At 38.0% G+C, this 18,334-nt stretch overlaps 2 protein-coding genes across 5 annotated transcripts in view; both read right to left on the bottom strand.

The window, feature by feature from the left end:
* psg4 (pregnancy specific beta-1-glycoprotein 4) overlaps positions 1 to 18,334 on the bottom strand; it is a 153,784-nt gene that overhangs the window by 56,886 nt on the left and 78,564 nt on the right. The window lies entirely within an intron of this gene.
* The window catches only part of drd2l (dopamine receptor D2 like), a 47,641-nt gene that overhangs the window by 11,763 nt on the left and 17,544 nt on the right, over positions 1 to 18,334 (bottom strand). For all 3 annotated transcript variants that reach the window (XM_087285317.1, XM_087285318.1, NM_197935.1), the window contains 2 exon segments: positions 17,779 to 17,888; positions 8,844 to 8,980 (listed from right to left, as the gene is read on the bottom strand). In XM_087285317.1, coding sequence (XP_087141443.1) covers positions 8,844 to 8,980; positions 17,779 to 17,888 — 247 coding nt within the window.

Here is an 18,334-nt window from a genome sequence, read left to right as displayed (position 1 = left end):
TATAACAAAAAACACATAACCACAGCTGCCTGACTCAGTGCAGAATTAAATGTGCAGCTCAACTCTCCTGTTTCCAGCAGAACTGCTGGTCTGGAGCACCACAGGATCAATACACATAGCTGGCTGCTATAGCCGTGCCAATGCCAAACGCTAATTTCAGTGGTGCCAGCGGCGGAAATCCTGGGCTGTGGGCAATGTGAAACATCTTCTGTTCTCTGATGAGTTCACCTTCACTGTCTTTCCCACGTCCGGGAGAGTTACGGTGTGGAGAAGTCCCAAAGAAGCGTCCCACCCAGACTGCTGATACCCAGAGTGAAGCATCGGGGGGATCAGTGATGGTTTGGGCTTAATATCATGACATTCCCTAGGCCCAATACTGGTGCTAGATGGGGCACTGCAAAGGACTACCCAACTATTCTGGAGGACCATGTAATCCAATGGGTCAAACATTGTATCTTGAAGGTAGTGCCTTCCCACATAGCAAAATTTCTCTGGCCCAGCTCTGGCCCACACAATCAGGTTTTGCTTGGCCCACATGCCGCAGTGAATTACGGTACATGACTGGACCAAATCTGGGTTCCAGGCAAGGGCCAAACACAGACCATATCTGGGCCAAGTCTCAGCCAAGTTAATAACTCATAACTGGGCCTGAACTGGGCCAGATAGGTTGGTGTGTCACGATTGCAATGAAATTGATAAACGCATGGAGTGATGCGCTTTAGGCACACTATGGGCACGCTTTTTCTCAAAGTGACCTGATTGGTAGAATTCTTTTTCTTTACTCAAAAATGATTTTAGTGTATTTTAAATGTGGGTCAAGACTGGCCAAACTCACATGGCCCACTTATCAAATTTTTAAATCTGGGCCAAATACTACGTTTTTCATCTGGCCCAAATCCTGTGTGCCACCTTAAAGACGGTGCCACCTCTGCCAAATCCGGGCCATGATTGGCCCACATGCTGTATGCCAGTGCCGGATGAATGCCTGCTGTGCCAGCTTTATGCCAAATCTGGGCCAGAATTCTTTGCTACTAGGGTTGTATCAAAATGATAATGCACCAATACACATAGCAATACACACACACAAGACTGGTGGCAGAGCAGTTTGATGAACATGAAAGTGAAGTTGAACATCTCCCATGGTCTGCACAGTACCTAGATCTCTATATTATTGAGTCACTTTGGGGTGTTTTGGAGGAGTGAGCATGATCAACTACTGTGCTCTAAAACCAGGTCTTCAGTATCATTGTCCAACCCCACATAGACACTGATACACATAAACACACACACACTCAAATCAATTATATTTATTGTCATTTACTGTGCTCAAAACCTGCCGGAACTACTTTAGCTGTGCGTTTATCTGACAATAACAGCACACCTTAGAATGCTCATCGGCCAATTAGAATCAAGCATTCCCAAAGAAAGCCTTACTTCCACACTTCTGCCAGTTTTGCCCTTGAGTGAGTCTCTATAGCAGAATGTTGGACAAAGCATTAGATAAATGTGATGTAAATGGGCTGTAAAACAGCAAAGCCGGACACTGAAAGTCAGAGTGTTAAATCCCACACTGCGCTTGTGTGTGGATCTCCATCTCCATCCGTATAATCGCAATGAGCTTTTTTCCCTCAGTGTATAATTATCACGTCCGCACTGCGGGTGATCGGTGTGTGTTTGAACTCTGTGCTGAAGCTGTAAAGATCAGTGATCATACATGTCACATACAGTATTCAGGGTTTCATACAGGTTTATCTTTGGGGGGTTGACTTGATCAATTTTTTATGGTGTCCTTCCTCAGAAATCCTCAGCAGTATCTGCACTGACAAAATGAAGAGTTTTTCCTTAAAACAAGCAAAATAATCTGCCAATAGATTAAGCTTTGAAATAAAAGTGTTTTGCTTACCCCATTGGCAGATTATTTTGCTTGTTTTAAGGTAAATAATAAATTAAATTAGTATTTTTATTTTTTTAAACCTACATACACTCACTGGCCACTTTATTAGGTACACCTCACTAGTACCTGGTTGAACCCCCTTTTGCCTTCAAAACTGCCTTAATTCTTCGTCTTATAGATTTAACAAGCTACTGGAAATATTCCTCAGAGATTTTGCTCCATATTGACATGATGACATCATGCATTTGTCGGCTGCATATCCATGAGGCCACCACATCCCAAAGCTGCTCTATTGGATTGAGCTCTGGTGACTGTGGAGGCCATTTGAGTACAGTGAACTCATTGTCATGTTTAAGACACCAGTCTGAGATGATTGAGCTTTATGACATGGTGCGTTATCCTGCTGGAAGTAGCCATCAGAAGATGGAGACACTGTGCTCATAAAGGGATGGACATGGTCAGCAGCAATACTCAGGTAGGCTGTGGCGTTGATGCTCAATTGGTACTAATGGACCCAAAGAAAATCTCCCCCACACCATTACACCACCACCACCAGCCTGAACCGCTGATACAAGGCAGGATGATCCATGCTTTCATGTTGTTGAGGCCAAATTCTGAGCCGAGCATCCGAATGTGTCAGCAGAAATGGAGACTCATCAGTGCCCACCATTCTCATTAAGTGAGGTTAATATTAACTTAAACAAATTAATATTTATTCATTAATTTTCTTTTCTGCTTAGTTCCTTTATTATTCTGGGGTCGCCACTGCGGAATGAACCACCAACTTGTCCAGCATATGTTTTATGCAGGGGATGCCCTTCCAGCCATATTTTATCTCTGGGAAACATCCATACACAGCCAATTTAGCTTACCCAATGGACCTGTACCGCATGGGTTTGGACTGTGGGGGAAACCGCAGCTCCCAGAAGAAACCCACACAATGCAAGGAGAACATGCAAACTCCACACAGAAACGCCAACTGACCCAGCCGAGGCTCTCGCTGTGAGGCGAATGTGCTACCCATTGTGCCCCCGTGCAGCCTATTTGAATTATAAAAAGCAGTAAACTAACACTGTAACAAACTGTTTTTTTTAACTTAAGAGGTTTTGTCTTGTTTTTAGTCCAAATATATCTAAAAATCCTAAATTAAGGAGCATTTCATACACAAACAAAAAATATTGTCGTGTTTTCCCTTTGATGTAATATTATTTGGTGCAATTTTATTGATGTAATATTATTGATGTAATATTTGATGTAATATTATTTGGTGTAATGTTATTGATGTAATATTTGATGTAATATTATTTGGTGTAATATTATTGATGTAATATTTGATGTAATATTTGATGTAATATTATTTGGTGTAATGTTATTGATGTAATATTTGATGTAATATTATTTGGTGTAATGTTATTGATGTAATATTATTTGGTGTAATGTTATTGATGTAATATTTGATGTAATATTATTTGGTGTAATGTTATTGATGTAATATTTGATGTAATATTATTTGGTGTAATGTTATTGATGTAATATTATTTGGTGTAATGTTATTGATGTAATATTTGATGTAATATTATTTGGTGTAATGTTATTGATGTAATATTTGATGTAATATTATTTGGTGTAATGTTATTGATGTAATATTTGATGTAATATTATTTGGTGTAATGTTATTGATGTAATATTATTTGGTGTAATGTTATTGATGTAATATTTGATGTAATATTATTTGGTGTAATGTTATTGATGTAATATTATTGATGTAATATTTGATGTAATATTATTTGGTGTAATGTTATTGATGTAATATTTGATGTAATATTATTGATGTAATATTTAATGTAATATTATTGGTGTAATATTTAATGTAATATTATTTGGTGTAATATTATTGATGTAATATTTAATGTAATATTATTGATGAAATATTATTGATGGAATATTTTTGATGTAATATTATTTGATGTAATACTATTGATGTAATATTATTTATGTAATATTTGATGTAATATTATTGATGTAATATGTGATCTAATATTATTGATGTAATATTTAATGTAATATTATTGATGTAATATTTAATGTAATATTTAATGTAATATTATTGGTGTAATATTTAATGTAATATTATTTGGTGTAATATTATTGATGTAATATTTAATGTAATATTATTGATGAAATATTATTGATGGAATATTATTGATGGAATATTTTTGATGTAATATTATTTGATGTAATACTATTGATGTAATATTTGGTATAATATTATTGATGTAATATTTGATGTAATATTATTGATGTAATATTTGATGTAATATTATTGATGTAATATTTGATGTAATATTATTGATGTAATATTTGATGTAATATTATTGATGTAATATTTGATGTAATATTATTGATGTAATATTTGGTATAATATTATTGATGTAATATTTGATGTAATATTATTGATGTAATATTTGATGTAATATTATTGATGTAATATTTGATGTAATATTATTGATGTAATATTTGATGTAATATTATTGATGTAATATTTGATGTAATATTATTGATGTAATATTTGGTATAATATTATTGATGTAATATTTGATGTAATATTATTTGGTTTACTCTATTAGCAGATTTCTTAGCTTGTTTAAGGGAAAAACTGACTTAATTTTGACTCAGTATTACTGAAAACAAGACAACAGGTTTTGCTTGTCTAGAAAAAGCTTCTTGGTTTCAGAATTGTAAAATATTTGGACTAGAAACATGATAAAAACCCTAAATAAGAGAAGCTTTTTGTTGCAGTGCAGCTCAGTTTGTCAAGGTCTAAAAGTAAATCTTTCTGGGTTCATTTATTATTACCATCACGTGTATCGACAGCAGAGTTGAGAACCGGCACGTTTAATCGGCGTTTTTGTCTTGAAGTTTGAAGTGTTTGTGTTCATGATGATGTGAAGTTGAGCTCACGTGTGTCTGCATTTCAGGGACCTTCACAGATCATCCAACAATCTAACACAATATCAGAGTTTCAACCATTGAGTCAAGGCTGACGCTGCTTTTACCTTCACAAAAGCAGCCGATCGCTCAAAATTCAAGAGTCCTGTTTATGCAACAACGTGCTTGCAAAGAGGACAGAACATTCATTTACAAAGCTCGATGTGCTGCTTTATGACACCGCGTCCTACACTACATGTGATGTGCTATAATTTCTATGTTAAAAGGAATTTTTTTTGTCAGAACTATCTGCGACTGCAATGCGCAAAATGTCAACTCAGGCTCATTCTGAATACGTAGCCCTATATACATTTCTGGAAAGAGCAAAATACGTCCCAAGAGCTAGTTTTTGTTTTCGCGAATCCACCAGAGGCCGCTGTGCATGCTTTTAGAGATCTCAAATTTCTCTCGCGAGAGCCATTTGCGCCTCTGTTCTCGTGTAAATTCACTAGAGGCTGCTGTCGACTGACTGACTTTAAGCCTGGCTTATACTTCTGTGTCAAGTGATCAGCGTGCAACACCTGTAGCTGTGCATTCATACTTCTGCACGCTTTTTCTGTTGCTCTGCAATACACTTCCGAAACACTAGTTGGCAGTGAGGTGTTTGTGTTTCTTTCTGTTGAGTTTCTTCTCTGGTGTTTAGTTTTTTCCTGAACGCTTCCTTAATGTACAAGTGGTTTAGACTCACACATTTTGAGGCAGGAACCGGCGGACGTGCAACAACTTTAACCATAAGGTAAACAAAGTAACAGTCTCCATCCGGAGCTCCTTGTAAACAGTCGACACTTGTAAACACTCGCTCCATCGGGCTCGAGCGGCTCTTGGTCCTGCACAGGCTCTTCAGTGATTTCCAGCTGACCGATCACAGAGCTTGCGCTAGGCATTGATAAGTCGTGTAGTTTCATTTTTTGAGAGTTACACATTAGCGACGCTGACGGCCACGGCGAGGGCTATGCTTTAAAGCGTAGGCTGCGCCATAGCATACGTGTGCGATTGACGCAGAAGTATAAATCAGTCTTAACTGACTGACTGACAGCCACCACCCAGGGTTGGCCCAGCACATTTGGGGGCCCTAATAAGCAGAATAATTTTGGGGCCCTACCTTGCCCTAAATAGTGGAATATTTCCATTGCAAAACGGCCCACAATGATGTTATTGCTTATTAAATACAATTAATGAAACAGAAAAGTGAAGTCTGATTTCTTCTACTTAATAACTCTCTGAATGATTTGGACGTTTTAAAACAGCATTGTTTCTGTCAACTAGCAGCTTCCAAAATGAACAATTAAACTATCTGTAATTAAGAGACCAATGATTTCTACTTTGCAGCCTTCTAGAGCAGTGGTCCCCAACCTTTTTCTGACTGTGGACTGGTCAACGCTTGAGAATTTTTCTGCGGACTGGGGGGTTGGGGGAGTTCAAATGGAACTTTATTAGAACATTGCTCCAACATTACAATGCTATTATAACATTAGGAAGTAATAACTTTATTAACACACTGCTCCAATAATATGACATATTATAACATCAAAAACTCCCACGCTAAATCAGTGGGAGCCCTGAGCTTGTTTCTTTGCAACGAGATGGTCCCATCTGGGGGTAATGGCAGACAAAAGCCCCTTTCACACATACAGATCTTTCCGGAAAATTACCGGCAAATTTCCTAAAAGGTGTGTATTTGTGAACAGGGCCTTTTTAAAAATACCGGTAAATTGGCTTTTTTCCGGAAAGAGAAGTTGTAACATTACCGGAAATTTGCCGGAATGCTGCGCTGTGGAAACGCAAAAGGAAGATTGCCGGAAAGAGTGCGTGCATGTCTAGAATGTGTTGACGTGAGATGCCTGCTTCAGCCAATCAGAACAGTCAGACGCATTCACGTCCGCGCGGTTTATGAGAATAAAAGCCTTGAATATTTTTCCAGACACATTTAGCTGCTGGAAGTTAGTCAGATAACATTTATATGTTTATCTTAATGCCAACCATGTAAATAATTATCGATAAAATGCTTATGATAAGCCGTTGTTTGTTTACCTTCAAGCTTTGCGTGTGCCCGTGAAACAGCCCGTGAGCGCCAGCACACACACATATCATGCAAGTCCAATATGCCTCTGTTCACGCACTTTCCCCACAAATCCAGTTTGGCTTTAAATGCAGCTACTTTATCTGCCAACTTAAAGATAATTAATTCTTGTGCGGCCCGGTACTGATTGATCCACAAACCGGTACCGGCTTGGGGGCTGGGGACCACTGATCTAGAGTGTTTAAAACATGCTCTGAAGATTTTTTAAAAGGTTCTAGATTGAGTTTTTTGTTTGTTTTAATCAATTCCAAAAGTAAAATATCTGCAATGAAAGACAGCGAGGAATAATTAGACAAAAGTGAAAATGCATTACTTAGCAATAAAATGTACAGGGTGGGGCATTTATGTGGATACACCTCAATAAAATGGGAATGGTTGGTGATATTAACGTCCTGTTTGTGGCACATTAGGTAAAGTTTATTTATGAACAAATTTCGAGAGGATCACATGCTTATGATTGTTCACAGCTGTTCCAACTTTAGCTAATAACTGATTATCCTATCAGACGATCCTTAACTCGCTATAAATAACCAGACTTTTCTCATCTCAATATCTTCGTCTCAAAGAACCTCCCCCCACCCAACCCTACTTTCCCTCCTTTCAAACGGGCGTCACGGTGGCCAGTGATTAGCGCTGTTGACTCACAGCAAGAATGCCCCTGGTTTAATTCCTTTCCAAACCAGACAGCATTTCTGTGCGGAGTTTGCTCATTCTCCCGGTAGTCGCGTGGGTTTTCCCCGGGTCCTCCGGTTTCCTCCCACTGTTCAAAAACAAGCACCCTAAACAATTAATCCAAAATAGTTTAGCTAAACTCTGAGCACACCTTCAGCATCCATATCTGACACTTAACTACAATAAGCAAGAGGGGGAGTCATTGAGATCTACCTGAGCTCAAACTCCCCTCTCGCCTTGCAACGGGAGGGAGCCCAGGGCTCGAGGATCTTATAAGGGCTCTCTCCCGGGACAACACGCCAAACTAGCTTTATTATCAATCATCAGCTAAGTGTAAACTCTTAAATATATGTGAGGGGCAAACTTTTCAAGATGGGTGGTGGCCATGGTGGCCATTTTTAAGCCGGCCATCTTGGATTCAACTTTTGCTTTTTTAATAGGAAGAGGGTCATGTGACACTTCATACTTATTGAGAATTTCACAAGAAAAACAATGGTGTGCTTGGTTTTAACTTTATTCTTTCATGAGTTATTTACAAGTTTCTGACCACTTATGAAATGTGTTCAATGTGCTGCCTATGGGCGCACATATAAACGCAAATGCATTTGCTATTTAAACAGCATGGTGCAAAACGTCAAAACGACTCTTGCGTTGAGCTGTAACTAGCAATTAACAATTGCGTCGCGCCTTGCGCCACATTGCGCCGGGTGTATGATAGAGCCCTACGTCTTTAACATCACCATTAGTACTTAAAAGCGATGCTGAAATTATCTTCTCGTCGTCATTTTCTCCCTCAGTTTTTCTACACCTGGAAAAGAACGTTAGTTTAGTTTCATTGGGCTCGCGTTCGTGGTGACCGGTCGGTCTTGCAGGTCTCCTTAGAAGAACAAACTCCGACCGCGAGAACAAAGAACACATTTGAGAAATGAGATGGAGCTAGCTTACTGTAGATCACATGACTTATATTATATTATTATTTCAACTTTGATAAAGTCATGATTTTTTTTCTTTTCATTGAAAATGTATAAATATTTAAGTACTAAAGCACTGACAATGAAGGAAATTTGTAAAATCAAATATAATGATTTCAGCAAAGAAAAGCAGCTCGCACCAGTAGCAGGTTGTGGGGGCCCCCTAGTAACAGCAGGGGCCCTCAGCAGCCACTTAGTTTGCTCATAAGAAAGGTCGGCTATGTGTGTGTGTGTGTACCAGTGTTGTTGAGGCCGAACAGCAGTGGGCAGGAGATGGCGAAGGACAGAAACCATACGACAGCGATCATCAGAGCGACGCGTCTCCTGGAGCTGTAGCGTGTGTTGTAGAGCAGCGGCATGGCCACCGCTGTGTACCTGCACACACACACACACACACACACACACACACACACACACACACACACACACAGAGACACACAATCAATGTTTCTACTGCACAGACTCAATATTCTCTCCTCTCCCCCAAACCAACCCCAAACTCCACCCTCACAGCAAATAATCTGCACTTTTACATCATCTAAATACTTTCTTCATCCATTCTGTGTGATTTATAGACATGTTTACCAGTGGGGGACTCAATTTAAGTCCCCATGAGCCTGTGTGCATTCAGGTCCCCATAGGCATGTAAAAACAAAAACACACACGCATACAGAAAAACACATATGGCACATTGAAACACACATTTGACACACAAAACTAAACAGACACATTCAAGCACAGACAAACACACACACACAGGCAAGGCCAGATTATTTCTATAGCACATTTCAAGTGGCAATTTAAAGTGCTTTACATAAACAGCAATAAAAGAAGCAAGTATAAGAAAAATAAAAACAAAGACATAATAAAAGTGATGTAAAATGTGTTATAAAATAATGAAAGAGAAGAGAAAAACATTATAGTGCGATCTGCCGGACGCAGCACAGTGCTCATTCAGTAAAGGCACAGCTGAACAGATGTGTGTTCAGTCCTAATGTCAATGTGCCTAATGTTGGAGCACATCTGATCATTTCTGGAAGCTGATTCCAGCAGCAGGGGGTGTAGTAGCTGAAAGCTGATTCACCCTGCTTTAACTGAAATTGACATATGCACATATTAAAACACACACAAACACACACACGCATGCACACACACAGAGACACACACACACACAGACAGACAAAAAGAAACATACGGTGCACACACAAACTTGACACACAACCAGGCAGATACACCCACACACAGGCACACATTCAAACAGACAAAAAAAGACACATTTGGCACACACAAACACACAGAAACATAACAACACCCCCTCCAACCCCCCCCCCACACACACAAACCAAAAGAAACATATGGTGCGTGCACACACACACACAAGCACTCCCACACATGCACACAAACACACACCAACCATAATCACTGATCAATGGGCTGTGTGTTTGTCAATCTACTCATCAATAACATCAATCAAGAGTGCAGAAACACACAGCGCTTATTGATCTGACACACAGCGTTAAATCTGACAGCAGGAAATAATACACACACACACACACACAGAGAGAGAGAATCATTGTAAATATACTGATTATTATTGTTTTTATTACTGTTTTATCCTAAAATGTTGATTGTTAAATGTAGTTTATTCTGATCTATTTTTGTATTGATTGGTATGAATAATATGATACGTTGAATAATAATATAATATATTGAATATTAGTGTGATATATTGAATAATATGATGTATTGTTAAAATTATATAAAATTTTTATATATAAATATTTAACTTTTATATATATTTTTTTTTTACTACTATTTACAGCAAGGCAGTAGGCAGTGCTGTCGCCTCACAGCAAAAATATATAGATATAAGTTAGATAAAAAATCCATATAGATAAAAATATATATGGATAAGTTGGCAGTTCATTCCGCTGTGGCGACCACAGATTAATAAAGGGACTAAGCCGACAAGAAAATGAATGAATACTATTTATTGTGTGTACTGTTTTTTTTTTTTTTGTTTGTTACATATGTGTGTTACTTTTTATGTAAACTTTATAACTGCTTTGGCAATACATTTGTAACATTTGTCATGCCAATAAAGCAATAAAAAAGAGGGAGGGAGAGAGAGAAAGAGAGAGGATATTGATTTAAAAAGTGCTTTCTGTAACGATAAAGAAGAGAGTTTTGTTCATTTATTTTATGATTGTATTAATACACAGTTTTTTGGTGTGATCTTTTCTTTTTTGTGAAGCAGAGTACAAATATTGCATTGGAATTCAAAGACAGATGTTTTATTTCTTTATGAGAATACAGTCGACTTCAAAATGTGGCATATTGTTAATTTGCTCATTATATATGGACATTTTTTATTCATGAATGTAAATGGGCAGTGAAAAAACTTAATTTTACTCACTTTAAAATAGAAAAAGGTCATTACCTATGCACAAGAAAAGAAACAAAAAATACCAAAGCGAAAAGAACTGTTGATTATTTTAAAGCCTTCAATTTAGTTTTTTGAATAACTGTATTTTTTTATTTTCTTCTTATATTGTATTTGATGGGATGTTAATATAATGTTGTTATTGCCCTTGTATGTTCTGTGGTCTAAAATTGCAATAAAAAAAGAGAGAGAAAGAGAGAGAGAGAGAGAGAGAGAGAGAGAAAAGAGAGAGAGAGAAATGCAGAGAGAATCACGTCCTTAAACTACAACACCACAGATCTATTCAGTCTAAAACACACACACACACACACACACACACACACACACACACACCCTCCAGAAAGCAACTCAAAGAGGCATTTCTGAGACTCGCGCACAGACAAAACCTCCATTAATAATGAACATTAATAAGAAGAGAATTTCAGTTTAGACTCTGATGAATTGGCTGAAAATTTTAAAATGATTTGTATAGGATGAGTCAATGTTCTCCAATACATGCATATATAGATATATATGTGTGTGTGTAGAAATATATACACGCTTCAAGGACAAAAAAGTTTTCAAGCGTCAAAACAATGTCAAAAGTGTTATACACGATTAAAAGTCAGAACACCCATGATGAAAATCCTCTGTTGTAAGCTGTTTGGACAGAGCTGTGTGCAGGTAGTGTGTGTCCACGGTCATATTGGAGTGATAGAAACACAGTAAGTCTCTTTTTTGAAATTTCCTGACGTTAAAATAAGATCCAAATCCCTCTCATTTTGAGGCCGACCATGACGTGATGTAGGAGTGCGGTATCCCCGCCCACCAACTTGATTGACAGCCACATATTAACATCTCTCCATAGTCTACATAGACAGGACGTGCACAAACCAACCGGTATTAAAAGATCTGTTCAGGAAAATGTGCACTTCTAGTTTCGCTAGACTTGACTGCAGCATTTGACACATTATATCACAATATTTTGATTGAGCGTTTAAGATTGTGGGCTGAGATTTAAGCAAATGTTTTATATTCGTTTAGTTCTGATCTCTTAGGGTGAACCTATATGCTGATGATACTCAGCTTTATATGCCCATCAAAATGGAAGAGAACTGTTTTATAGTCTTTGCTTACCTGTTTTAACGAGATTAGTACAGTACAGTTACTTTTGTAGTTGTAAAATATTTGTTAAAAAATTTGATTGAAGACAACAGTATAGGCCTACAGTCAATAGAAAAATCAATAAAAGTTGAAAAACAGCATAAATTCTGTATTAGGAAATATGAACTTATCAGAAATAAAGGGAATAAACCGCAATGCATACGTTTTTAATAAAGTATTTGATTGTTTTAGTACTAAATGTACAAATCTTTACAAAAAAAGCACTTTATTTCACTGGTATTAGAATGAAAGAGCAGAGAAAGGCCAACACAATCTCACAGCAATTCGTAACTTTTTCATTTAGTGGCTAATTTGTATGCATTCGTACAATCTAATTCGTACAATTTAGTACGATTTGCTCATCACCCAATGACGACTGGGGCTAGGGGTGGCGTTAAGTGCCACGCCTTCTTTTTAAAATCATACCATTTCGTACGACTCTAATTTCGTACAACTGAATTAGCCACTAAACTGACAAAACGTAAAATACTTACGTTTTCCCGTGAGATCAGGCTGGAAAGACCGTGCAGTATGATTGGAACTGGGCAAAAGGCTTAAGCATTTAAACGGCATGCTTTTAAATTGGAATGTGTTTCTCTTGTTTACCTGTGATCCGATCGAGCAAAAGGTGTCTCATTAGCGTGAAAGAGGGCAGCATCGGTCATGGTGAATTCTCAGACTTTCTCTGTCACATCTGCGTTGTCATCCTCTCCTTTCTCATAGTAATCTTCATAAACTACCAAACGTACGGTGCGCGATAGGCTTGAGAATGCCGCACACTGCAGCACGCAGGCAGGCAATGAGGAACAAGACTGACTGCATCAAACAGGCGCTCATATTATTGTGCAATGATAAGAAATAATCTAGATTGCGCCACCAAACACATGAAAACGAAAGTAATGACCGTGCTTTAAAGAATTTAACAAGTAGAAAGTACAGATATTTGTGTAAAAATGTAAGAATCAAAATTAAAAAGAAACAACTACTCAAGTACAGTAACGAAGTATTTGTACTTCGTTAGTTCCCATTTCTTATTAGATTACATACCTAATATTATCATTGCATTGGAGTGCAGTGAGTGCATATTCTGTGCTTCTGTATGGCTGTATTTACATTTCTGTCGTGTTTCGTCTGGTGCAAACAGCCAAATTGCTCATTACTGCAAATTTATTCATATAGCGTATTGTTAGGACACGGGTTACAATGTAACTCTGTTTGCTAATCAATAACCACCTCAATGTGGAACTCTGAATCTGCATCTCATTTCAGAGTTTGCTACTGTCCATCGGAGGTTGCAGTTACAGACGCACACTTTGACAGTCTTCCTATATAAATAAAATATGCTGTTTTCCATGAAGGCAACCTGGGGTACTGTAATATAATTGGCTAAACTGGCATTGGGCAGGTTAAATGACCAAAACAAAGACAGCCGTTAAGCTACGCAACGCACATTTTCAAAGCAGAATATCTGACTTCAGCATTGTTTTTCAGATAAACAAGAGTGTTCACTTAGTTTCTGAAATATCTGCAAACATATTATGCATTATTGATGCTTTAAAAGAGTTGAAAGCTTACAAACAGCACCTTTAATCTGTGATATATTTTAATAAGTACAGCACAGAATAATTAGCATGTTCCTAATAATTTGCATAATTTGCAGTGATGCACTGATATAATTATATCTGCTACAATGAACATTATTTCACACATATATTGAGATTAATTGATTTTTAAATTTATTTACCAAAGTTGTTTGAAACATTAAAGCAGACACTTCCATTTAATATGCTTTAATATAATAAAGTTTAAGTTAAAGACTGTATATAAAATCACATGTCGACTTATTTAGTCACTTACACAGTTAGTTTACAGTTTTGTTTATTTATTCATTTTCTTTTGGCTTAGTCTCTATTTCAGACGTCGCCAAAGTGAAATGAATCACTAACTATTCAAACATATGTTTTACACAGCAAATGCCCTTACAGCTGCAACCCAGAACTGGGAAACACCCATACACACTCATTTATACACACACTCTCATACACTGCAGCCAATTTAGTCCATCAGTTCCCCTATAGCGCATGTGTTTGGACTGTGGGGGAAACCAGAGCACCCGGAGGAAACCCACTACAACATGGGGAGAACATGCAAACTCCACACAGAAACGCCAACAGACCCAGCCGGGACTCAAACCAGCGACCTTCTTGCTGTGAGGCCACAGTGCTAACCACTACCTAGTTTTAATTATACTTAAGGATAAAAAATTAATTGAAAAGTTAAAAAGTGTCATTTCCTGATTTGATTTAAATGCATAAATACTGTGAATAATTAAAAACTCGCACCTTTCAGTATAAATATAAGCATAATTGCATTTTAAATGTGTATAGAATTCACTGAAAGTTAAAAAGTAATCTGTGCTTCTCTTTGCTGCGCTTTCAGCTACAGTAATGATGCTTAACGCTTATATAATGATCAGAAATAATTATAAGCGAAGCTCTGTACGTCTGTCTCATTTCTGTATGACTTATTCATGTACGCAGATTTTAATGGCCACTTCCAATTTCCCAGCTCCGCTTTAATGAGGAGCAGCATTTGCTAAAACTCACCCGCAAGCGTAAAAGCGACTGTAACAAACGGCAGGATTTATAATTCATGATCTCCTCGGCTTGTAATAGCCTGGAGTGCGTTTAAACCCGAAGATTAATTCAGGTCAAGCGAAGCTGCAAACAAACACTGAGGCAAAACTGATCAGGAAACTGCTGACATGGTCATGCAGATGACTGGGATTACCGATAAATACGTACTGTATCTTATAAGCTTACGAACACTCAACACTATTCTGTGAGTATATCCCAAAAATTAACATATGAAATAGGCATGGGACGATAACCGGTTTCAAGGTTCTATCCATGATAGAACCGTTTCATATCACATGACCATTCGCGCACTCTGGGCATGCGCATTCTAGTATAAACAGAAAGCATGCGTCTCGCTCGGCATTTGGTTATTGTTAGTCAACAAACGCCGGTTGAACATTAAACGCGATGGCAAAGAAAGCAAGAGAGGTATTTTTGTGGACAGACGACGAGGTCGAGATGTTACAAAACGTAACAAATAAATAACTGCACAATGGCGCCTAAAACAGACAATAGTGCAAACAACGCTCCCATTTCTGTGCCCGTGTTGTTGTTTCCAGTACAGTTGTTTCCGGTAGCGTTAAAGACATGTGATAGGGACTTGACGAATAAGGGAAGGATACGCAATGACACAAAAGCCCCAATCAGGTAGTGAATCTCAGCAGTCCCACCTCCGTTTTCAGATGTCTCCGTTTTTCCTCATCCACACTGAGACGGAGCAGCAGTGTTTCAGAATGAAAACCGGCTCTCCAGCGTTTTCAAAACGCTCCGTTTTCGGCGCTCGAGAACTCCGGCGTAGTGTGGACGGATGGCGTAACCGTAGCAAAACTTATGCGTTTTAAAACGAAAATGCATTAGTGTAAACAGGGCCTTAGTCACATGGTCAAGAAAGATACAAAATGGGTGGTAAACTCTGCTCTGCCTCTTTTACTGGTCTGCTCCTCTCCTCCCCTGGAGTCTATCTTCTCTGACTCTACTAAAATCAGGCTAACTTCTGGGCCGGCTCTCTTTTGGCCCGTTTCCACTGAGTGGTACGGTACGGTTTAGTTTGGTACGCTTTTATGGCCATTTCCACTGTCAAAAGGCGTACCGAACCGAACCGTACCAAACCACTTTTTCGGGACCCTTTCAAAAGGGTTATAACTGCAGAAAGGGTCCCAAAAGGTGGAGCTACACGCGCAGCTGAACGCTATTGGTTTACAGAGATACATCATTCGTAGATGCAACAAGCCAGAATGTAAACAAAAGACCCGCCATGTTTGAAATACACAGCGAGAGATTACAGCAGAATTATAAATATAATTATGTTATATTATATAATTATGTATATAAATACATATGCAGCCATGGTCGATCCTGCAAATAAACCCTGTCGTCATCTTGATAAACAGCCACAAAGCTTTGGAGAAGAGCGGATTTACCCTGTGCCGCGTAGTTTTTTACGAGCCAGTCTGAAGCCCGAGTGGTTTCGCTTTCTTCCATGCTTTCGCCGCGCGTCTCTTTCAACAATAACAAACTTCTTGAGCTGATATTAATAACATGCACTTGATTATTGACAAGCTTTTGGAAACCCGATCCTGTGAGAAGCTGACAAACGAGAGTGACAAATTCAGAAAGAAAAGGACAAACGCGAGAGTGGGGCGCAGAAAAAAGGCGAAGCCAAGGAGCACGTTATTTCTTCAGCAAACGTGAACAAACTGCCTTGTTTTAATCTTTATTATCACCTTTTGGACTAATATGAACTGGGATTGATGGAATGACTCTCTAACAGAGGCTTCATGTGCTGCTGAAGATTACAGACACTGATGAGAGGTTTACTCTGACTGTAGGCTATACTTTGTGTTGTTTTGAACCTAATTAATGACGAAATGTCTGCTTTGTGTAGTTCTTCTGTAGTTGGTAACATATCAGAGACTGTAAGGGTCTGTATGTGTTCATATATGTTCATTTATTTAATATAATTACAGACGTTACAGTAGCCTATTTCGCACCGTCATTGATCTGCAGTTATAATCAACTCCTGTTTATAGAAAAGTTAGTAATAAACATTTAAACACATGTATTTATGTGCGTAAAGCATCTATTTTGTAAGAAGTGCTTTTCATATGATATGTGAACGACCTGTGCAGCTTTATTGTAGGCATTTTCTCGAGTGAAAATGACGTCGACTGAAACTTTGTCATACACCACGCCCACCAAAAGGGTACCCTTGGTAGTGGAAACGCAAGCCTGATAAAGGTGATCCGTACCAACCCGAACCGTACAGTACTGTAACAGTCAGTGGAAACGAGCCATTTGTCTCTCTCTCCCTCCCCCTGTGTCTCTCCTTCTACCTCTGGTAAATTAAATTTTACATTTAAGCTGGGTACAATTTACATCATGTGTTTTACCACTTCGTATTTTATCATTTAATACAGTTATTTTCTAATTAATTCAGTTGTAACCAAAGAGAATTATTGCCATTAAATCATCTCATTTTCAAGTATTTGTGAATTACTTTTGATTTAACATCAACATTTAATTGCTCCATATTGCAATGCAATACAATCACATAACATCAACGCTCTCTCACATTTTAGGCTATTAATACTGCCCTTATTTCCGTTTTTGGCATTAGATTGCAGATTAATAGTTTGACTAGAAATGTACAGTTTTTTTTTACCATCAATACTGGTAACTTTTTAGTCGTTCGGCAGAACTACAGTTCGAACCGATGTGGTTAAAACCCATTCCTACAAGGTTTTGAAGATATATTCAGAATTATTAGCCCTTAAGTATTGGTCATTATTAGCCCAATGCACCGAAATATCAAATTGAACCAAATCGATGACATGATAATCAGACACATCCTATGAGAAAGGGAGGATTGATTGATTGCATCTGAAAGAATGAGTGTATCGCAGGGTTCCAGGTACTGTAGTAGTAAAACTGTGTATGAAGTCTGGTTTCACCTGTCGATGCTGATGGCGCACAGGTTGAGGATGCTGGCGGTGCACATCATCACATCCAGCGTTAGCAGAACATCACAGTGAATCCTGCTGAACCTCCACTCACCAACAACCTGCACAAACACACACACTTATGCAACACTCAACACACTCACAGACAAATTACATTTTATCTGAGTTTGGTAATTTAATTAAATTAAATATATATATAACTAACATTTGATTTTACCATGAAAATGGAAATAAAACTGGAATTAATTAAAGAAATCTGATCATAGGGCTGTAATGATAAAAGCTTTCTTAAATTATGTTATTCATTGTGTTTTAACTATACACATTTAATATGTTCTATTAACGAGACATGCTTTTTAATTGTAAAACTTACATTTAATGAACAAACATTTTCAACTGAAAAAGTCAACACAGGCTCGTTAGAAATTTAATTTCACATTTGCATAAATTTCACTCTAGTGGATTACTCATCTCATAAGATCCTCGAGCCCGGGGCTCCCTCTCATTGCAGGGCGAGAGAGGAGTTTGAGCTCAGATAGATCTGGAG

Source organism: Danio rerio, chromosome 16 (genome assembly GCF_052040795.2).
Source record: "Danio rerio strain M-AB ecotype USA chromosome 16, GRCz13ab, whole genome shotgun sequence".
NCBI classification, from domain to species: Eukaryota; Metazoa; Chordata; class Actinopteri; order Cypriniformes; family Danionidae; genus Danio; species Danio rerio.
Note: the sequence above shows the minus strand (reverse complement) of the source record. Positions and strands in the feature narration are given on the sequence as shown.